A 24,173-nucleotide genomic window follows, 5' to 3' on the forward strand; every position below is an offset into this window, starting at 1 on the left:
AGTTTTAACGTGATGGAATTAAATGGTATAAAATACCGACACACTGGAAATATAAACACATATGCAGTATAATGTGATCCTTTATTGACATAGTCCTCCCCACCAACTCCATTGCCAAACACGTTTCCAACATCTTTTCCAGTACCTCATTCCAGGTATCTACCTCCACAACCACGACCATCGAGGACATTACCAGTAGTAGACAGGCCAAGCTTCCATCCTCTGCAGGGTGAAATTAAGACACAAGTGCAACATCTGGGTATCTTTATTGTAGACGTTTCGCCATCCAGTGGCTTTATCAATACAAATTCCAGGACATAACTTGAAGACAGCAGAACTATGTACAGAAGATGAGGTAATCAGTCCCTGCTACCCGTCCCATTTCCACCTGACGTTAGTATATAAGCGTCAGGCGCCTTGCTTCTGCTTCAGAATCTCCACGACTACGGTGCTCTTCGCACCTACTCCAAGGTTGAGGGACTGATTACCTCATCTTCTGTACATAGTTCTACTGTCTTCAAGTTATGTCCTGGAATTTGTATTGATAAAGCCACTGGATGGCGAAACGTCTACAATAAAGATACCCAGATGTTGCACATGTCTTAATTTCATCTTGTCAGTATTGTATACCATTCTTGTACAACATCCTCTGCAGGGGTATACATAATCCCTTGTAATGACCGCAGCAAATTACACGTGGGCGAAACATCAAGAGACCTCCAAACACGTATTTCAGAACACCAATACGCAAGCAGGACTGACGATCCAAGGAATGCCTGTGTACAACATCGCAATTCACAAAACCATTTAATCAACTACAGAAACTCAAGACTTATCGCCAGAGAAGACAACACTCAATACCAAAGAATCCTGGAATCATCGCTTATCTCTATATCCAACAACTTCAACCAGAACAATGGCTTCTATAACATAGCTATCCCACATAAGAACATAGGAACACTGCAGAAGGTATACTCACATAACCCCACTCGGTAGATCATCACATGCAGCATTCTCCACCTGACCCAGCATTCTGAACCTGACAATAAATACTCACGTACCTTCCACCCAGGTAGATCTGTTTGTCACTTGAAAAAGCCCAGTGTGTGGGCGAAACGCTGTCAATAAAGGATCACATTATACTGCGTATGTGTTTATATTTCCATAGTTTTGACGTAATCAGTAGGTGGTCAGTCCGAGGCCTGAGGTCTCGGACTGACCACCTCAGGCCTCGGACTGTTCGTTATGTCCCTGTCTCGCGCCCTCCCAAGTGGTTGTTGCAATTAGTCTGTTCGTTATGTGACTGTAACATTCCCAACTGGTTATTGCTGTTAGTTGATTCAAGCAAAAACTCTGACATGGGATACAACGGTAAAAAATAGCACAAGAAAAAATGGCACATGAGAAACCATACCCCGGCCGGGATTGAAACCGCGGTCAGAGAGTCTCAAAACTCCAGCCCGTCGCGTTAGCCACTAGACCAGCTAGCCACAATAAGATTCGTCCAACTAGGTATATTTCTACACCATAGGAAGGTTAGCACAGGCACCACTGTGACCACAAATGCAAGTTTTTACAGACGAATCTCCAGCTAGCATCTGTAAAAACTTGCATTTGTGGTCACAGTGGTGCCTGTGCTAACCTTCCTATGGTGTAGAAATATACCTAGTTGGACGAATCTTATTGTGGCTAGCTGGTCTAGTGGCTAACGCGACGGGCTGGAGTTTTGAGATTCTCTGACCGCGGGTTCAATCCCGGCCAGGGTATGGTTTGTTTGCAATCGTGTCATTACGATTTCGTGAGGCACATGAGAAGTAAGAAAAAATGGCACACGTAGTAGTGGTGGTGGTGGTGGTAGTAGTAGTAGTAGTAGTAGGAGTTGTTACTGTTGTGGTGGTGGTGGTAGTAGCAATAGTTGTAGTGGTGATGGCGGTGGCAACAGCACCAGCAGTATATTATAGTAGTAGTGTGAATATTAAAATGGCATAAAATACCGACAAGTTGTTAGACAAGACATATGCAACAGTTAGGTATATTTATTTCAAAACGTTTCGCCTACACAGTATGCTTCGTCAGTCGAGTACAGAAAAGGTGGTAGAAGAGTCGTGAAGACGATGTAATCAGTCCATCACCCTTAAAGTTTTCAGGTGGTCAGTCCCTCAGTCTGGAGAAGAGTCAGTGGTCAGTGGTCAATGGTCAGTCGTCACGTGAGGTCACAGACCCTGAGCTGCTTTGGGGATTAGCGTGGACGGTTACAAAGCATGGCTTGCTTCTGCAGTGTTTTAAAAATTGAGGTTGGAGAGTTGAAGGAGGAGGTCTTGCTTCTCCAGGAGGAGATTAGGAGGCTGAAGGTCCACCTCTATGGGTCTGGGAGAGTGAGGTGGCTGGAGTTGTGGGGAATGAGGCTTCTAGCAGTGAGGTGCAGTCTGTCTCTCGCTGTGAGGAGGCTGTAGGTGTGGAGGTAGCAACGGCTACCAGCAGTGAGGTGCAGTCCAGCACCTGCTACAAGTGGCGAGTGGTAACCAGTAATGGGAGGAGAATCAGAATAAGGAAAGTCAAGAGTGAAGATCTGAAGGTAGGAAATCGCTTCTCTGTTCTTCAGGATGAATGTACTTCAGTGGCCAGTGAAGGTAAGGGTACTGCTGCCCCTGCTAACAGAGGTAAGCGCATTCTTGTGGTTGGTGACTCTCAGGTAAGATATATTGACCGTGCTTTTTGTAATAGGAATAAGAAGATGAGAGGTAATCAGTCCCTCAACCTTGAGTCGATGTGTTCAGTCCATCAATCTTGAGTAGAATACGGCATATGAGCGGAGAAGCAGCTTATAAACCATATGGCAGGAGAGGTGCAGCAGTCATAGGTAGTGTCACATTTGTTCAATGTGGAAGTAGGTCGTGCCCAAGAATTAGGCAAGCGAAGAATTCCTAAGTATTAAGATCCCAAGAAGTTGCAGTGTCTGACAGGTTTGTAGATGAATGGTTCAGAGAACCATTTCCTCATTCTCCTCCTGTTCTTCAAGTTTCTCCTACGTATGGACTGATGAAGCCATTGTGTGGCGAAACGTTTCCTCAATAAAGATACCCAAGAGTTGCACATGTGTCTAATTTATCAAGGCTGTTGTTGGTAATCCTCCACAAAGAACGGCTTCGTAACTACTGTATGACTCAACAAGAGAACTGTACGATGACTGGCAGAGTTCTTTCATGGAGACGCTTGCAATATTCGTCTTAACCAATCAGTACTATGATTAAAATATACACTTTAAAAAATGTGAATTTTCCCTGTAATTTAATTTCCTAGGAAAACTAGTTACTTTTTTCCACAACTTTTTTCTTGTTTCATTTACCTGTCGCAACAACGTAGATTTAGAACAGGATGCTCTTGAACATGACACCCACTGCACCAGCCTACAACATAACACGTTCTGGTAACCTATGGAGGAAGACAAGAGCGGGAGACCAGCGCCCCTGATGCTTGGGTTTTACTAGTAGGCTAGAGAAATACATTAATATCCTAGTACTGCACATGTGTCATACATACATTATAGTAAGAGTGATACAGGTACTGGTTAGCATGGGCCTTGCATTGCACTGTCCCCTTTTTTTTGCCGATCGAGTTTTGTCTCCCACCCAGGATAAATAATCCAAATTTATCACACTGTATGAGAAATTAGACACGTGTGCAACAATTGGGTATCTTTATTGAGGCTTCATCAGTCCATTGCAAAGAAGAATGATGAAAATCAGGAGTTTGATGAGGTAATCAGTCCCTCAGCCTGGAGTCCATGTAACCAATCCATCAATCTTGATAAGAATTCAGCATTTATGTTTTATTCTTATCAATACTGATGGAATTGATAAGAATACAGCATATATACTGTATTCTTATCAATACTGATGGACTGATGACATCGACTCAAGGCTGAAGGACTGACTACCACAAACTCCTGATCTTCACCAATCTTCTTTATATTGGCCTGATGAAGCCACTGTGTGGCGAAAGTGATACACACGTATCTAATTTGGTTCTCTGAACCATTTACCTTCATCACCACTGTATGTCTATAACAGTCAGTCATTTAAATATGTAAACACAAGAAACTTTAAACAGTAATCTCTATAAATATATCACATCTAGATAAACATCTGCAAGTTTATTCTGTATGAAGCTTACTTTGACCTGGCAAGAGACACGCCCCACCGCCACTGTCCCACAGAAGTGTGGGTGAGTAAGGTCGAGGCGATTAGTGTAGCCATCACCAGACTAGAAGACGGACGCTTAGGTAAGTCCTTCTAGCCGTGACCAGCTAAGTGACTCTCCTGGTATTTTTTGTGCCCTAGATGAAATAAGGCAAAGGTACCCGTCCCTTCAGTCAAGAGCACATACACCCCCCTCCCTCGGGAACATAAACCTATGCCGCAATAAGACGAAAGCTTTCAAACAGTGCACCTCCTTTGTTTACTGTTCTGAAAATCAAGTAAGTATAAGGTTTTTACGAAACAAAAACTACAAATAAATCTTGTCTAAATAAGGTGTTTTACCCTGTGGAAGCAGTGAAGTCTACTTGAAAATCTACAAATAAACCGAGCGTGTTATGTCGTCCTTCGCCACCAAATGATGCATCAGCCAGTCAGACCGTTATGTCCAGAACGGCCTTTCACACTCAATTATAGGCCTATTAGCCCATGCTAGGTGGATCATGAGCACACTTGTCTAACCAATTTTCATAGTTTCATAGTCTCTAATACTGACCAGTACTGTATGTAAATGAGACAATTGCGAAACTAGGACATTCGTCTTGGAAACCGGGATCTTTGTCAGTTCAGTAGAAGGGACAACGTCAGGATGGTCAGAGGCTGGAGAGAGATGTAGAGATGTCAGAAACGTAGATCAGCTGACAGCCGTATTTTGACGGGATAATATAATGTTAGCCAAGATCTCGGACCAAGTTAAAATAACCGGTATTCTGAACGTGGAAATCTACGCTGACTCCTTGTTTTTTTTATTTGTACACCTGTCCTAAAGGGTATAAGTTGTTCTTTTAATCCATGTTCATGGAAAATATTCCTGACACTAGATTAAACATAGTCCTCATTTTCTGTATATTCGCCAGTGCAATGGTATCCATTCTACCAGGCGACCAGAACCGAGTAGCATAATTTAATTAAACGAAGCCTCACCAACGATGTGTAGAATTGTTTGTATAACATTTGGATTTTTATTACTTATAGTTCCTGACATGAAGCAAAGAAATCTGTTAGCTTAATTTATTGTGACAACTTATGTACTGTTGCCTTTGCTCTTAGAGATTTTCTCATAATCAGAACTTCTGCCTTTTTTTGCATTTAAGTTCTATATTAGTTTAGAAGTGCCATATTATATAGTTTAGAGGTGTCATATTATTTAACTTAGAAGTGCCTCGGTTATTTTCTTTTCCAATGATAAAGACCTTACATTTGCCCACATCCATTATTATTATTACATTGAACGGCATCTGCCACTTTTCTGATCACAAATTTCATATCAAGTGTAATTAACAGAGTACTAAAGTTAGCCTTCAACTTTATATATCTTTGGTTAGACTTTATTTAGATTATGCTGGCCAGTTCTGGTCTCTATATTACTGGATGAACATAATTGCGCTCGAAAATGTACAGAGAAGGATGACGAAATTTATTTTATGTATCACAAACCTTTCCTGCAAAAATAGTCTGAAGGCACTGAACTTGCACTCTGTGGAAAAGCGTATGCTGTAATTAGGGGAAAAACAGGAATAAATGCAGGAGATATAAACATCACGTTGAAAATATCTACCCAATGCAAGTCCAGCAGCAATGGATTCAAGATGAAGAAATTTAGATTTAGAAAGGATATTTCAAAGTACTGGCTTGACAATAGAGGTAGGTGTAGATGAGTGGAACACTCTCTCAGGTAGCGTCACTGACGCAAGAACTTTGGGTAGCTTTAAATATAGGTTGGATGGGTAACTGACTTGGACCTGCATGGGCCAGTAGGCCTGCTACTGTGTTCCTTCGTTATGTTCTTAAATTATCTTGGAGTTCCCTGGTGCCCTCAGCATTCATTTGTCGTTCAAGTTGTGTTATCGGTACTCTGATTTCCCTTATCTGTAGTGTATATGTAGATAGTAAACAAAGGGCCCAAAATTGATCTCTGTTGAATGCCATTTGTGATGGTTTTCAAATCTGATTCCTCTCCATTTATGTAAATTGTTGTCTATCGGTCAGCCATGCCTCGACTCACCATTTTCTAGATTCGCCGGTACTGTCCAGGCCCGGGTCTTTTCCAGATGGTGACCCGGCCCTCCCTCAACCAAAGGAAGAGTTCTCCAATACCGCGTACTGTTACTTTTTTATCAACCTCATGTGTGGTACTGTAAGAGGTTTTACTGAAGTCCTCATACGCAATGCCATACTCTGTGTTATAGCTACGAGGGAGAATATTTCATTGTGGCCACGAGGAAGAATATTTCATTGTGGCTACGAGGAAGAATATTTCATTTTGGCCACGAGGGAAGATATTACTGTGGCCACGAGGGAGAATAATTACCGTAGCCACGGGAGAATATTATTGTCCACGAAGGAGAATATTAGTGTACACGAAGGAGAATACTTCGTACTGTGACAATTCTTTCCTCATCTGAACATTCTTTACTGGATCACAGCTATTTTTCCTGCGAGATATTTCCTTGGTTAACAGATGTTAGGTTGGTCACGCAATAATAATAATAACAGTCCTCCATACGTGCGTTATGTTGCTCAAGAAGGTAAACACGGCCTCACCCATCTGATCTTACCTGTTTGTGCTTGCAAGGGTCGAGTCTCGGCTCCTGGTGCTACCTCTTAAGCCTGTTAAGATATAGTTATCAATATCACGGCAACAAGTCATTTAAATAAGAGACATCAACCAACAGACTCCTCACTTTTCAAGGAAACAACCTACAAGTCTCTGTAAATGATCACTTGTCAGCCTGGATGCTATGGTTATTCGGAGTTGCGATTTTCAAAAACTAATAGCCTGGCTGATCAGGCCGTCGAGAGGCACAGACATAATTTGTAGCGGCGGTGATTCCCATAAGCATCCCTAGATTAAGTAGCGTTAACAATGAATGTGAAGGTGGTAACTTGGGGTAAGTATGAGTGAGTGGTGTGAGAGGTGTAATTCACTCCACGGTTCTTCTTGTATGTCCATGATGAAGAATGATCACCTCTGTCCTTACTTTATTCACAACATGAAGCACAAGGTCACTTCCAACACACAACATGAAGCACAAAGTCACTTCCAACACACATGAGGCACAAAGTCACTTCCAACACACAACATGAAGCACAAAGTCACTTCCAACACACAACATGAAGCACAAGGTCACTTCCAACACACAACATGAAGCACAAAGTCGCTTCCAACACACAACATGAAGCACAAAGTCGCTTCCAACACACAACATGAAGCACAAAGTCACTTCCAACACACAACATGAGGCACAAGGTCACTTCCAACATACAACATGAAGCACAAAGTCACTTCCAACACACAACATGAAGCACAAAGTCGCTTCCAACACACAACATGAAGCACAAAGTCATTTCCAACATACAACATGAAGCACAAAGTCACTTCCAACACACAACATGAAGCACAAAGTCGCTTCCAACACACAACATGAAGCACAAAGTCACTTCCAACACACAACATGAAGCACAAAGTCACTTCCAACACACAACATGAGGCACAAGGTCACTTCCAACACACATGAGGCACAAAGTCACTTCCAACACACAACATGAAGCACAAAGTCACTTCCAACACACAACATGAAGCACAAAGTCACTTCCAACACACAACATGAAGCACAAAGTCACTTCCAACACACGACATGAAGCTCAAAGTCACTTCCAACACACAACATGGGGCACAAAGTCACTTCCAACACACATGAAGCACAAAGTCACTTCCAACACACAACATGAAGCACAAGGTCACTTCCAACACACAACATGAAGCACAAAGTCGCTTCCAACACACAAAGTGAAGCACAAAGTCGCTTCCAACACACAACATGAAGCACAAAGTCACTTCCAACACACAACATGAGGCACAAGGTCACTTCCAACATACAACATGAAGCACAAAGTCACTTCCAACACACAACATGAAGCACAAAGTCACTTCCAACATACAACATGAAGCACAAAGTCACTTCCAACATACAACATGAAGCACAAAGTCAATTCCAACACACAACATGAAGCACAAAGTCAATTCCAACACACAACATGAAGCACAAAGTCACTTCCAACACACAACATGAAGCACAAAGTCACTTCCAACACGCAATATGAAACAAAATAACATTACAACAAAGTAAGCCTTTATTTACATAGTTTTCGTTCAAGGCTATATTTACACGTCTCTCCCAATGGTGAGTTTCCTCGTAACGCTACTGAAGGGCTCTTGATCCGTCTAAGTAGTCTCCCTTTTCTTGGATCATACCTAACTGTCCTCCATTTCTCAATATTACCTCGTAAATTTAACAAAGAAGCGATTTTCTAATTGGGCTTTCCACTTGCCATATAATACTATCATAATTATTATATTCAGAGGAAAGCGCTAAACCCATAGGGATCGTGCAGCTCCTGGGGAGCAGGAAGATATCATTTTGATCCGAAGGGGAGGGGTTCCTCCACTTCATCGGATCAAGAGTTTTTCACCAGCACCAACAGCTCTCGTGAGGGTACACGGTGAGTGGTAAACAACTGAGTTAGACCCCAGGGACGGGGGGTCAGGTGGTCACTTTCCCATACTTCAAGGTGAATCCCTCTCCTTATCTCTCACCTGCTGCTTTTTCTACTACTCTCTCATGGTACAAGTACAGGTATAATAATACCAACAAAATGAGAAATAAATTCAAAACATAAGATATTAAATTTGGAGACGTTTCGCCTACTGGGAGCTTTGTTTTTTCTAATCCAATACAGAAAATAGACTGAATGAAGATACCCAAATGTTACCATTTGGGTATCTTTATTCTGGAGACGTTTCGCCAGCCAGCGGCTGGGGGTAGGATGCTAAAAAAAAAAAATTGGAAATATGATCTAGGCAGCGACGTATCTACTTATTCTCCTTGACGACCAACTTGGTGTCTTACCATCTCGTCAAGGACCCCAATGAATTCCTATGCATTACGCAAGTGTTATTTACATTGTTTCTGTTACTTGCATATTTTTGTTCACTAAGATCCTGGTTCAAGCGTCTGACTGTCTTGCCAACTTATCCCTTATCATATACCCGCATAGGATAACATGCACACCAGCACTGATCTCGACAATCGTAGCTGGTCTCGCTAACATACTCATATCCCCGCATGGGACAACATACATATCTGCACTGGTATGGACAATCCTAGTTGTCTCTTCTTAACTAAACCCCACACTCGCGTTTGGCTCGCTCGTCAACTGGAAGAGTGATATACCTACTGGGTAACGGTATACCCATCTTTTACAGTCAGACGTTAATTATGGGAAAAACTGAAGGTGTGTGAATATTTGGATGATGTGATCACATATCATAACATCCCTCTTCGACGAACTGTGAGGTGCAACTCCTAAGCACTCGAGGCAAAAACCCAATGGCGTCACATCTTGTTGTCAGCCTATCATGGTGCGAGTAAAAACGCCGCAAGTCGTCCTTGTAGTAAGTTTCCAGTATATTTTAAGATGAATTTGTCCCCACCTGTGCCTAGTATGATATCAAAGTTGATCCCTTTCTTCCTTAAAAGTAAATGTGGCACTTGGTTCTACGCTGCACACACAAATCACTCCCATCGAAAGTAAAAGACTGGGCAGGCGATGCAAAATGCCCCCAATAAAAAGTAGGGGCGCCATTGGTACACCAAGGGAAAACACCATAAGTGTCCGGGGCCCAAGACTGTTCAACAGCCTCCCATCAAGCATTAGGGGAATTGCCAATAAACCCCTGGCTGCCTTCAAGAGAGAGCTGGACAGATACCTAAAGTCAGTGCCGGATCAGCCGGGCTGTGGCTCGTACGTCGGACTGCGTGCGGCCAGCAGTAACAGCCTAGTTGATTAGGCCCTGATCCATCGGGAGGCCTGGTCATGGAACGGGCCGCGGGGGCGTTGATCCCCGGAATAACCTCCAGGTATGACAAGAATATCGTCCGTATAACGTAGCTGTAAAATTTTTCTGGTGATAATGGGTAGCATGTGCTCCGTTTCTAAATGTTCCATATATACGTAAGAATAACTGTTGAAAAAGCATACATATATATATGTCGTGCCAAACAGGTAAAACTTGCGATTTTGGTTTAAATAACAACGCTCTTCTTGCTGAATAAGGCAAGCGAAAATTTGTGTGTAATAATTTCTCAGGAATCATTCTGAACCTAACGAACCTACCCAAGTAAAAGGTTTTATAGCCTCTTACACATGTGCAAGTTCATTGTTCTACCATTTTGTATTGTTACTACTACAAGTAAGATTACTACAACTACTACTACTACTACCACTAGTATTACACCACACTCTGAGCCTAGATATACCCTGTGTCCATGTATTGTCTGTAACAGTTTGATAAAGCTCCTGGAGGGCGAAACGTTGCCATAATAAAATGTCACATTAGTTGCACTTGTGTCCTTTTACCTAATATTGTCGGTAATTCTACCAATATTAATACAAAATATATTTTATTATGCTTGTTTATTATTAAATTATTGTAAACTTATCTAAAATATATTTAGTTGGATTAGGCTAAAATAAATTGCGCTTGTTATAATAAAGTTAGGTAAGTTTTCTAAGGTGCTTTTGTTGCAAAATTATTAATTTTTACATTAACACAATGAAAAAATATATATTTAAATGTATATGAGAAAATTTTCACTTACAAATGAAAAAAATATAATAATAAAATATATATTTTTAAACATATAAGAAAAAATTTTCTTTTATACGTTTAAAGATACATATTTTTTCAATTATGTTAAAGAAAAAATTAATAATTTCATACCAAAAGAACCTTAGAAAACTTACCTAATCTTGTTACAACAAGAGCAATTTAATTTAGCCTAATCCAACTAAATATATTTTACTTTTCGACATTTCGGTCTGTCGTGAACCATTATTCAATCACGAGCTGATAACAGCCCTGGATGGATGGAAGTCTAGCCTAACTTTGTTTCCAAATTATGGGTTAGTACTTGTGAATTGTTGAAGCCACAGTACTGTAACTTTTATTCTTAAACACACACACACACAATTGACAGAATCAATGATATAAACACAGACATGATGCCATAACCATTAATACAAGATGTTTAGAATAGTAAACCTTGTTCAGGTAATAATATATTGGTGTATTTGCAGGATGTTGTGCTGGTTGTTGATGTGTGTGACTGCGTGTGTGGTGGGAGGAGCCAGGGGGCAGGTCCCGGACCCCCGCCCGGACCCATCTCTATATAACGTTGGTGTTGGCATACACGATGCTACAGGTCCTGCTGCAGGAGTTAATATGGTATAGTATCGCTCTATTTATTATATGTACATCATCTATCATTATCACAAGTCATTACTAATATTATTCCGTAAGGGTACCTCTGTCTGGTTGACGTTTTTTCTTCCTCTTAGGGTTCTATTTATAATTTAAGAATAATTCATTCGATTGGCTTCAAATTTTCAGTGGTGATGCATTGTAACACGGGAAAGGTTCATGCAACTATTGGTACATGCAGGTGCCTTGAAGGCAGTTTTATACAGACCATTCCTCAGTTTGGTTTCCGTGCGATAACTTGAGAAAGTCACTTCTGATCGGCTTCAAACTTTTAACAATGATGTATTCTACGTAGAAGACTGAGTGTTATCGGAATGTGTAGGTGCTAGTTTTCCTATTTCATTTTTTAAATATGTATTTTTGTGAAAATAACCTGATTGTACCTCTCTCAACAGCTTCAATGTTTAATGGTGGATACATCTTATGAAAATGACGATACTTTTTGGATTTAGGCAATGGAAATGCAAAATTTTCAATTTACTAACATAGTTAATAAATTAGTAATCATTGGATTCTGTGCAATAAATGGAGAATGCGTCGGCTTCAAATTTTTTTGTGACATTGTTTTTCTTAAACGAACTTTGCACTGATTTTGTAAGTTTTAATTTACCAATTTTATTTTAGATATTAGTTTCCATATAATCACCGAAGAATGCCTCATGCGATGGGCTCAGGGGCTTGCGGATCTTACCTACAGGAAGATTCCAATTGACTCACGAAATCGTAATGACACGATTGCAAACAAACCATACCCCGGCCGGGATTGAACCCGCTGTCATAGAGTCTCAAAACTCCAGCCCGTCGCGTTAGCTACTAGACCAGCTAGCCACAATAAAATTCGTCCAACTAGGTATATTTCTACACCATAGGAAGGTTAGCACAGGCACCACTGTGACCACAAATGCAAGTTTTTACAGACGAATCTCCAGCTAGCGTGGCCGTGACGAACTCTAGCTCAAGTCCCTTCACTGCCGTCAACATGACTCACGAAATCGTAATGACACGATTGCAAACAAACCATACCCCGGCCGGGATTGAACCCGCGGTCATAGTCTCAAAACTCCAGCTCGTCGCGTTAGCCACTAGACTAGCTAGCCACAATAAGATTCGTCCAACTAGGTATATTTCTACACCATAGGAAGGTTAGCACAGGCACCACTGTGACCACAAATGCAAGTTTTTACAGACGAATCTCCAGCTAGCGTGGCCGTGACGAACTCTAGCTCAAGTCCCTTCACTGCCGTCAACATGACTCACGAAATCGTAATGACACGATTGCAAACAAACCATACCCCGGCCGGGATTGAACCCGCGGTCATAGAGTCTCAAAACTCCAGCCCGTCGCGTTAGCCACTAGACCAGCTAGCCACAATAAGATTCGTCCAACTAGGTATATTTCTACACCATAGGAAGGTTAGCACAGGCACCACTGTGACCACAAATGCAAGTTTTTACAGACGAATCTCCAGCTAGCGTGGCCGTGACGAACTCTAGCTCAAGTCCCTTTACTGCCGTCAACATGACTCACTAAATCGTAATGACACGATTGCAAACAAACCATACCCCGGCCAGGATTGAACCCGCGGTCATAGAGTCTCAAAACTCCAGCCCGTCGCGTTAGCTAGTTGGACGAATCTTATTGTGGCTAGCTGGTCTAGTGGCTAACACGACGGGCTGGAGTTTTGAGACTCTATGACCGCGGGTTCAATCCCGGCCGGGGTATGGTTTGTTTGCAATCGTGTCATTACGATTTCGTGAGTCATGTTGATGGCAGTGAAGGGACTTGAGCTAGAGTTCGTCACGGCCACGCTAGCTGGAGATTCGTCTGTAAAAACTTGCATTTGTGGTCTCAGTGGTGCCTGTGCTAACCTTCCTATGGTGTAGAAATATACCTAGTTGGACGAATCTTATTGTGGCTAGCTGTTCTAGTGGCTAACGCGACGGGCTGGAGTTTTGAGACTATGACCGCGGGTTCAATCCCGACCGGGGTATGGTTTGGTAAGATTCCAATTGGTTTTGAGGTGTGCGAGTACAAATTTGCCAATTTTTTAGTGAAGAAATTTATATATTAGTTTCTATGTGATAACTTGTGAATTACTTATGAATGCCTCTTATGATTGGCTTCAAATCTTAAGTGGTGACATTTAACCGCATTAGAAACTTATGCCTCACTCGACACGTCTCCTTTTGAGTGCAGCGAGGTGAAAGGTGTTGGGCTTATGGGATACGAGGATACCCTTCTAGGATATTGTCTACGATACCCGTAAGGATATCAACATTTTATCCTAGGAATCCCTATGTACATACTGACTCACTGACCCGTGTGAGTCATTCAGTGCATATACTGGAGACTCAATCATCCTTACTCAAGGAACGGGCTCTATCAAGGAGGTTGTTGATAAGTTAACCTCTTTTAAAAGAGATATTCAGCATCAGGAAAGCTTTTCCTTCATATCCCCATAGCCATTAAATAATAACTACTAGTGGCTTTCTTCGTACTTAACATTTCATAAAATGTAAATAACACATTGAAACCTTTGCAAAGAAATAAAAATTTGTATTTATTTATGCCGCATTAACGCTAACGCAAGACTGCCTCTGATGCTCAGATGTTTTCTTTTTCACTCAGTTCCTGCATTTTAAATTCAATACGTTATCATCCTGCCTTACCACACTTCAAGACCTACCCATGGCAATATCTTTATGGTATAGTATACCACATAGCAGGCTGCTACCACAACAGTCGACTAACAAAACAGGTAATTATAACATAAGAACAACAGAAGGGAGGAACTTATTTGCCCGTGTTAGTCTATAAATGGTATACAAATTACGACAGATTTTATGCAAAAAGACAAGTACAGTTTCAGGAAATTTTATTAAACACGTTTCATATGTACAGTTGAAACCTTCGTCGTCAATAGTTTCATAAAACTGCATTGTATATTTTGTCATAGTACAACCAAGTATTTACTTCAAGTTGTGAATCGAGCTCTCTGAGCCCTGACCTACAAGTCAAGGTTTTTATCGTACCTAGTGCTACACGTTGGACAGGTACACGAATGTGTGCGTGGGTATTAGTTAAACCTGCAGAACACGGGCTGGTAGACTTCGTCGGTTTTTGTAAACCTTTAATATATAATATTCATGTGTGTCTAGGGCGTCTCCACTTATATTGAGAGCAATAAATATTGAATCTGGGTATCAGTCGATCTAAGAAAACCTGGCAAATACCTGTAAAGTACTTGAGGGCATTGTCCCAAATCTGCACACTGTCATAACAACATACTAGAGTAAGATATATGGGAGAAAGTGTCAAAATTAACAAAGTGAAAAGCAAAGGCACCGTGGGCACAATAAGAGAATAGTATGTCAACATCCGTGGCCTCAGACTATTCAAGATCTTACCTGAAGATATCATAAACACTGCTGGGACAAGTGCTGAAGTATTTCAAGAGGAAACTGAACAAGTATCTCTACCAGGTGCCAGATCAACCAGGCTGTGATATATATGTGGTAGAGGAGGCCGCCAGCAGTAACAGCCTGGTTGACCATGCAAACACCAGACAAGCCTGGCTCAAGGCCAGGCTCCAGAAATGGGAAAACTCTCGAAACTCATCAAAGGTACAAAGATAATACCAAAAACATATAGGAGAACGATTTATTCAACTGTTGGGTGAAAGTTATTCGGTCACTGCTTCGTGTCTAATGTAATAAAAACGTATAGGACTATAAACGTCATCTTGACACTTGTAAATTACCTAAACCAGCTCCAAGAAAAGGACTTCCAGGGTTAACTCGAAAGGGTTTATGATTACACCGAGTGTCATGGCGTTGCTAGGGTTGGTGTCACTATCCGAGGTGGCATCTTTGGTGTCACCCCCATGAAGTCCAAGGGTGAGGGGATGGGGGGATTAAACTCCATTTACGTCACCACTGCATGACCAGTGACTAATGTTGAGCAATAGAACGTTTAAGAGCCATAAACCGATTACGAGAATACTTCTCAACTTTACTGATGATAAATTAAATAATCGTAGTAATACTGAAGAAACAAACTCAAATATCACTTTCAGTACAGGCAACAGATCCTACATTTATTCATCTTCAAAAAAAAAAAATTGAAAAAATTAAGAAAACATTGCAATATCAGAGAATCACTAGTTCCGATTTGACCTTGAGTACAGGTAACATCTCAGTGAATCTGATCTTACATTTCCTTGCCTTCAATCCTGCAAAATCATCTATCACATCATCAAAATCAACGATTTTCCCTATATAGGCCTATTTGTACTCCGTAATCACATGAGACTATAATAGAAAGGAAGGATTCTTCTCTTATGTTGCTGCAGCACTGTTTTGGGCATTAGTGTCACCTTTAGAGGCTCTCTGGTGTCACCCCTTGATGGTGTCGCCTGGGGCGGCTCCCCTCCCCCCCTTACGACACCACTGTCTGTAGTTATTGATGAAAATCTTGGATGGTTATGATACTCCGGCATCACGTCGTGCAGTATCAAGGGTTCCCTGAGCTCAGCAGACTTAAATCTGGGTTTCTATACTTGTTAGTTTTCTATTTTCTGAGTTATTAATTACATAATTCTCTAAAACCCTGTAAATTATATAATTTTCCTTTATATATTATTACAAACAAAACTGATTCATTTATGTAAAAACTAAATTGACAAAATTGTCAGTGGTACTTATGTGACCCAGTCATATATCATAAATAACACCTCTCGTATCTTTGAGAGTTGGACATCAGGATGGAAAATTATTAAAATTACAAATAACTCACATATATCAACCATATAATGCAGGTTTAATGCAATGGTTATTACATAACAAAATATATATTTTAAAAGTTCAATTAAGTGTTTCATTCTTATGTACAAAACAACCAAACAATTTGAGAAAAGCTTCCTTAATACGTTGTTTAAGAGGAAGTCCTCTGACATAACCTCTAACTACATCAGTGTAAGAAACATGTCTCTCTGGAGAAATTTTATGCCGTTGTTTTGTAAAATTTATTACCTTTAGTTTCTTTAACACAGGCAATCCAATGATTATAGGGTGCATTAATTTTTTTACAACAAAATCAGCTTTTATTGTCTCTGAATCTATTTTTAATTTAACATTTAAAGCTAGATGTGTAACCGGTGACACACCATAAACTGTATTTATGGATAATGGACGTCGTAATTTAGTTAATTTTAGGCCGAATTTGCGAGCCATATCCTCTGTTATGATTGACATAGGACTTCCTGTATCCAAATGGCATATTGCAGTTTGGCCCTCAATTTCTAGCTCTTGGAACATGTGCCGAGGAGTAAATGTCTTGAATAATAGTTTACGAGCTACAAGCTGTGGCTCATCATATATAAATTCAAGGGAGCATTGGTGGCCAACCAAGACCATGCCTAGAAGACCAAAATTCAAATTACCATCTATTATGTTAACAGGGAGGTCTATTCCATATCCTTGAAAACGTAAAACAATGCTACAGGTTTCAATTGTCCCGTAACTCTTTTTGTTCTTGATTTCAAAACCATTCAGAAATGATCTTGAGACTAAAGAGTTTGGAGAACCGGTATCGATGATGAAATAAACATCTTGGGTACCACTCCTTGCAGTGAAGCCAACATAATTTGCCCACTGATAATCCAACTTTATGATCCGCATTTTGGTGGATGTCTTTGAAGATCCGACGAATACCTTAGTATTATCGATGGAAGCACAACCTTTGTACATCCAAGAGGAGAGACGAGGTCCTCACCAGAGACTGCTCACTTAAAAATAGTTACCTTAAAGTTCTATAAATTACTGAAGAAATATAGTCTTCTTAGATCTGACGAATACTTAAGTATTATCGCTGGAAGTACAACCTTTGTACATCCAAGACAAGAGGAGAGATAAGGTCCTCACCAGAGACTGCTCACTTTAAAATAGTTACCTTAAAGTCCTATAAATTAGTAAAGTAATATAGTCTTCTTAGAAACATAGTTGTGGTAGAATCCTGGAAATTACTGAAGTACTATCGAATAATCTACTTAGATATTAGTTATGTATATTGTACAGCATTGTACGTATAGTGTAGAATAACGTCTAACATTGTAGTACTTGTGTAGTAATGTGTTGTATTATGTAGCGTATAGTGTAGCCTTGTTTAGTGTAGTGTAGTCTTGTTTAGTGTAGTGTAGTTTTGTTTAGTGTAGTGTAGTCTTGTTTAGTGTAGTGTAGTCTTGTTTAGTGAGTCTTTAGTGCAGTGTAGTTTTGTATAGTGTAGTGTGGTATTGTTTAGTGTAGTGTAGTTTTGTTTAGTGTAGTGTAGTTTTGTATAGTAAAGTGTGGTGCTGTTTAGTGTAGTGTTGTGTAGTGTAGTGTTTAGTGTAGTGTTTAGTGTAGTGTTTAGTGTAGTGTTGTTTAGTGTAGTGTTGTGTAGTCTTGTTTAGTTAATATTTTTTAGTGTAGTGTAATTTTGTTTAGTGTAGTGTTGTTTTGTGTAGTGTTGTTTAATGTAGTTTTATAGTGTAGTGTTGTTTGTTGTAGTGTAGTCTAGTTTAGTGTAGTGTAGTCTTGTTTAGTGTAGTGTTCTGTAGTGTAGTTTAGTGTCGTGTAGTGTTTAGTGTAGTGTAGTGTTTAGTGTAGTGTAGTGTTATTTAGTGCAGTGTTGTTTAGTGTAGTGTAGTGCTGTTTAGTGTAGTCTTGTTTAATGTAGTGTAGTGTTGTTTAGTGTAGTATAGTGTTTAGTGTAGTGTATACCTAGAGAGAGTTCCGGGGGTCAACGGCCCCGCTGCCCGGTCTGTGACCAGGCCTCATGGTGGGTCAGGGCCTGATCAACCAGGCTGTTACTGCTGGCCGCACATAATCCAACGTATGAACCACAGCCTCTCAGGTCAGGTACTGACTTTAGGTGCCTGTCCAGTGCCTGCTTGAAGACAGCCAGGTGTCTATTGGGAATCTCGCTGATGCATGCTGGGAGGCAGTTGAACAGTCTTGAGCCCCTGACACTTATTGTATTGTCTCTTATCGTGCTAGTGGCACCCCTGCTTTTCATTGGGGCAGTGACGTCGCTAGGGTTGGTGTCGCCCGGGGTGGAATCTTTGGTGTCAAACCATGAAATCCAAGGGTGGGGAGATGGGGAGAAGTAAACTCCAGTTACGTCACTACTGCACGACCAGTGACTAATGCTTAGCAATGAGAACGTTTAAGGGCCATAAACCGAACAGGAGAATACTTCTCAACTTTATTAATGATAAAATAAATAATCGTAGTAATACTGAGGAAACATAAACTCAAATACCACTTTGAGTACAGCCAACAGATCCTTCATTTATTCATCTTCAACAATAATAAAAAAAAACTTGAAAAATAAAGAAAACATTGCAATATCAGAGAATTACTAGTTCCGATTTGACCTTGAGTACAGGTAACATCTCAGTGAATCTGATCTTACATTTCCTTGCCTTCAATCCTGCAAAATCATGTATCACATCATCAAAATTAATTATTTTTCCTATATAGGCCTATTTGTACTCTGTAATCATATAATAGGCTATATAGAAACGAAGGATTTTTTTCTTATGTTGCTGCAACACTGTTTTGTGCATTAGTGTCACCTTCTTTAGAGGCTCTATGGTGTCACCCCCTAAATGGTGTCGCCTGGGGCGGCCCGCCGCCCCCCTGTTACGACGCCACTGCCCAGTGTCACCCAAGAAATATTGCTTATTTCCACTTGGGTCCTCAGACCCTTCTCTAGGATGCAGTCTGCAGAAAACAACCAATACGCAGGATCTAGGTAAACAAAGGTAATATGTTTGGGAGACATGCCGCCCATACTCCCCACTTCGCCCAAGACTTTAATCTGGTTGTAAGCTGAACGCTGTACCATCTTAGAATTACGATTCTCCTCAGGATCCCGGAACTTTCGCGAACATGGATATTACAGCATTTATCTACCCCACAATGAACAGTGGCTAGTTAATCGTCCAAGTCGGACCAAAACGTCGTCATAAGTTTGTCTCCTATGTGAGGGTTATTTGTGTATGATTTAACCATGGATAGCCTAACAAAGCCGATATATTACAGATATATTTTAATTGGATATCCATTTGTAATGATAGTTTTACTAAATAAAACAAACATAAATCTTTCTATGAACGATATTAAATGTTAAGCAATTCGAGGCAAACACATTATAATATAATCATGAGGGAGCGCTAAACCCGTAGGATTATACAGCGCATGTGGGGGGAATAGAAGGTATTCAAGCTCAATTCAAGAAACCGGAGCACAGATCCAATTCCCCAGATGAAGAGCCCCTCATCAACGTCAAGGAACCTCCCTTGAGCGGGTCGAGGTAAACACAATATATCATAGTCCACCCTTAAAATAAGCTAAATAACAGAAAAATGCAGCAATTTTCTATCAAAAGAAAACGAACAAAATGCCAGATATAGCGTAGACTAAAGAGATTCATACCATTGAGAGTAATGCCATGACAGTAGAGAGCTCCTGATCCAAGGAACTGGAACTACCCTCTATTTCCTTGGCTCGAGTTCGGTTGCCCCTGTTTCCCCATGAAAAAATAATAAATAAAAGGAGGTGGAGTACACGGGAATAACTGATAAAGATTTTTGGACAATACTAAGCTTCAGCTCGAGGAACGGCCAGGACCCTATCTGTACAGACGAGGTCAGGAGACTGAGAGGATAAGAAGACTAAGCAGGAGAAAAGGAGACTGAGAGGATAAGAAGACTAAGCAGGAGAAAAGTAAGAGATAAAATAACGATGGAGGAAACTATGTCAGTTAGAAGAACGAAGTGGATAACATGCAGTGCCCAAGTGTAAACACACATGCTAATTGGCCTGCAAATTCTACGTTGGTTGAGTTTTACTGTATGCCATCATCAAAGTCCTTAAAGCAGTCTTTCTCACATCCAATTCTTGTCACTTACATATTTGTTCAATCTATTTTTGAAGTTACCCAAAATACAAGCTTCGTTCACTCTGCTTCGCAGATCGTTCCCCTCATCTACAATTCCATTTCCAAACCAGTACTTTCATATATTATCACAAGTTCTGAATTTTATCCTGATTTAATGCACTGTTTAATCTATTTATTTTTTGGTTGAATGTCCTCAGCACTATGTTATATATTTTTTATACATACGTTTCTTTTATTTTAATCATACCTCCCCTAATTTTACATATTTTAAAAGAGTACAGGTTCAGTGCTTTTAAGCTGTCTTTGTGTGAAGGATTCCTTATAAAACAGATTAATTTTGTCACTCATCTCTGTATGTCCTCTAATGGGTTTACAATATTTCCAGGGTTTACAATACAATATTTCCATTCTATTGTAGGGAGACTAGAGTAAATGAGGCTTTGCTAATGTGTAGAATATCTTTTAAACTGTTGTTTATACTTACTGATATAGATCTAAGTCAACGTACACATGTATAAAACACCACAGATCTGCTGGGAATACTAGAATCGACTGGTAGGCCTTACACTAACAAAGTGTCTTGGGTTGTGTTGCAGATGGGCTACGCCAACCCAGCACAAATCAACAGCGGGATCCACATGAGGCTGTTCTCTCGAGCATTCATCATCGACGACACTCAGAGACGTGTGGTCTTCGTTAGCCTCGACTGTGGTATGATGGCTTCTATTATCAAGATAAAGGTAAGCTATTTCAAACCTCTCAAGATCAGTGTGACTCATATATTAAGGTAAGCTACTTTAAAATTCTCTACATTTTTTGTCATTCAATTTCTTCAATATGACATACAAATGCCTCAATGTTAATCAAATTCCTTAAAAATTTTGACACAGCTTAGCAAGAATCAAGGTAAGTCACAAAACTGATAAATAATTCACGAAGAGGAATTACCTGGAGTTTACCTGGAGAGAGTTCCGGGGGTCAACGCCCCCGCGGCCCGGTCTGTGACCAGAATTGCAGAATGAATCAAAATAAAATTTCAGTATTAGCAAAACAACTGATTTTAAAATAAATTTTTGAGAGGTAAGGTCAGTAAAATTGACCTTCCACAGCTCACCACGGACACACCCGTCATTTTAAATTCCTTGAGAATATTTGTCTGTCTTGCTGACGGATCATCTAAAAATTCTGTGAGATGATTTTTTTTAACTCTGTAACCTCACAAATAAATCAGGGTAGCTGCATTGTATTGTTAATAAGTTAGAGAATAAAATTATTTTTTTGGCAACTGCGAAAACGTAACAAACTATGTAAACAAGACGTCATGTGGGATCCAACCCGGGATAGACAGTACGTCATGTGGGATCCAACCCGGGATAGACAGTTGGCATCCTCGTACCTGTATCCCCGCATCAAGGTGCTATAAGTATTGAAACGAGTATTTTTGCTGTTGCAACTAATTACTCGGCTCCACACGGATTTTGGAGTAAAAGCTTAATTCATAAGCCCTACGTCACTGTCAGGAAAAACAAATTATATTTTCGTAAGTGATGCGACGGCAAACACGGGTTAAAAACCCATTTGACACCTTTGCAAAAGTTCTTTCGTTTTCGAGTGTAAAATCTCAGTTATCATTGAGAGTTTTCATTTACACTACAACACACATCCAGTGCATATTTAAGGAAGTTCCAAAAACAGAGGGATTTTTTTCTAAAAACGCTATATGCCATAACCAAAGCTACTTTGTACTCTTTAATCTACCCTTGCCTCACCTAAGAATCTATAACAGCTAATTATCTAAAACCAGTCATAAAACAACAAAAATCTACCATTAGTAGAGCCACTTAATCTTCCAGACAACATCTCCCTCTCTGCACTACTCGAATATTTGTACCTAATTAACATACGAAGTATCCACACGTATTAATATGCAGATTACATTTACAGAACACTCAACACAATTCCTGGAGTAAGAGAACACAGACGTTAACACCAAAAATAAATACCACTTTGATGTTTAACATGTAAAACTTAACCTGAATAACAACTCCGATTCCATAGAAATCAGAGCATCAAACATTTGGAAAAACCTTTCTGAGGAATCAAAAAGCTCCCTATTTCCTAACAGCTTTCAAAACATTGGTAAAGGATATCTCTTGAGCTTGATGTAATACTTCATGCAATGGCCACAAGCATCACTGTCCACCGACCATAATTATCTACAATGTAAAACGCATATTAAACCACTATCTTATTTATTTACCTTCCAATGTAATCTCAATTCATGCCGTATTGTCACACAAAGGCTAAATTTACATGCTAGTTCTAATATTAAGTAGTTCGTAAGGTCTAGAATTAGTCTGCCCGAAAGCTTCATATAACAAAGGGTTTTTCTTAGAACATATATAATATAACCTTAGAACTCTTGCAAAGTTATACAAACAACACGATAACTTCCATATGTTATGAAGAATTTAATATTCTTATTTCGATTTGACTAGGCACACGGGGCAAATAACTAGACAAATTAATCTTTACCCTAACTCGCTAGTGACCCCAATTACTGTATAAAATGTAATTCGCGGCAACAATGGGGCCTGTCACGACCGACGGATTAAGTCAACAAATCTTTGTTTCAGTGTTATATATTATCGTGGAGCAGGAGCACAGGTGTAGCAATGACATCTGTCTGACTCGGGTTCGAAGCCATAATAACACCGTGTTTGCACAAACAAACTTCATCCTTAACCAAGGAATGTCTGGCTGCGAATAACAAACAGCCCTTAAAACACTATCCCAGGATATCCATGAAAATCTTTTCCCTTTCTGCCTATAAATATGAACATGTAAATAATGAGATGAAATGAGTCCAAACAGGAGTAAGTTAGTAGCGAGACCTGGCCTTGATATCAACCCCTAAGCTTGACAGACACTGACTCAACTGTTAGCAGAGTACACAGTGGAGCGTCTCGGGTCTTATTACACCCACCTCCCACCCACACTACGCCCACCACCACCCTCACTACACACCCAACCGCCCACACTACATGAGCCATCCCTTGCCTCACCCCTTGATTCCACACTCACAACTACAAAATAATCAGCAACATTACAATTTATCGATAATTTTAACGAATTCTAGCAGTCAAATTAAGGGAAACCTGAGCACAGGTTTGAGGTAAGTTAAATGATTACATTTGCTATATAAAAAAATAGACGGACTTCAGCATACGTTAGTTACTCGTACTGCAATTTTTATGTTTCATATCGTCTTAATGGAACTCAGGGCACTAAAAAAATCAGGGAACTAGAACTAGAAGGGACTCACAGGTTAAGGACCCACCAGGGGCGAGGGGGAAGTGGGGATAGGTGAAGAGTCGGGGCTAAACCCAACCGCAAAGCATTTTAAAGCTTATATCAGGTGTGAAAGAATGCATCCGTTTCCGCTCTCTGATGTATATCATCTGCAAGACTATGAACGTAAATTGGGAAAAAGGTGGGAGGTAAATTTCTTCCTTCCCCATCTTCGAAAGCTCTCCACTCCTAAAGTCTGTGTCCCCCCATCTGTTGTTCTATTAGCGCCCCATACAGGGCTGAGCAGGTACACCTACTGGGGTATCAACAAAAACTTCACAAAGCTCGAGTGAACCAC

At 40.3% G+C, this 24,173-nt stretch overlaps 2 protein-coding genes across 10 annotated transcripts in view; one reads left to right on the top strand and one right to left on the bottom strand.

The window, feature by feature from the left end:
* The window catches only part of PH4alphaEFB (prolyl 4-hydroxylase subunit alpha-1), a 193,736-nt gene that overhangs the window by 87,312 nt on the left and 82,251 nt on the right, over positions 1–24,173 (bottom strand). The window lies entirely within an intron of this gene.
* The window catches only part of CDase (neutral ceramidase), a 123,870-nt gene continuing 103,839 nt past the window's right edge, over positions 4,143–24,173 (top strand). Inside the window, exons 1-3 of one of the 2 annotated variants that reach the window (XM_053772419.2) lie at positions 4,143–4,282; positions 11,397–11,544; positions 21,121–21,264. In XM_053772419.2, the coding sequence (XP_053628394.1) occupies positions 11,398–11,544; positions 21,121–21,264 (291 nt within the window). In that variant the 5' untranslated portion in view covers positions 4,143–4,282; position 11,397. Of the gene's footprint in view, positions 4,283–10,067; positions 10,178–11,396; positions 11,545–21,120; positions 21,265–24,173 lie in introns of those variants that run through there. The other variant, XM_053772418.2, reaches the window with a different exon arrangement.

The sequence above is a fragment of the Cherax quadricarinatus genome, chromosome 23 (assembly GCF_038502225.1).
Source record: "Cherax quadricarinatus isolate ZL_2023a chromosome 23, ASM3850222v1, whole genome shotgun sequence".
Lineage (NCBI taxonomy): Eukaryota > Metazoa > Arthropoda > Malacostraca > Decapoda > Parastacidae > Cherax > Cherax quadricarinatus.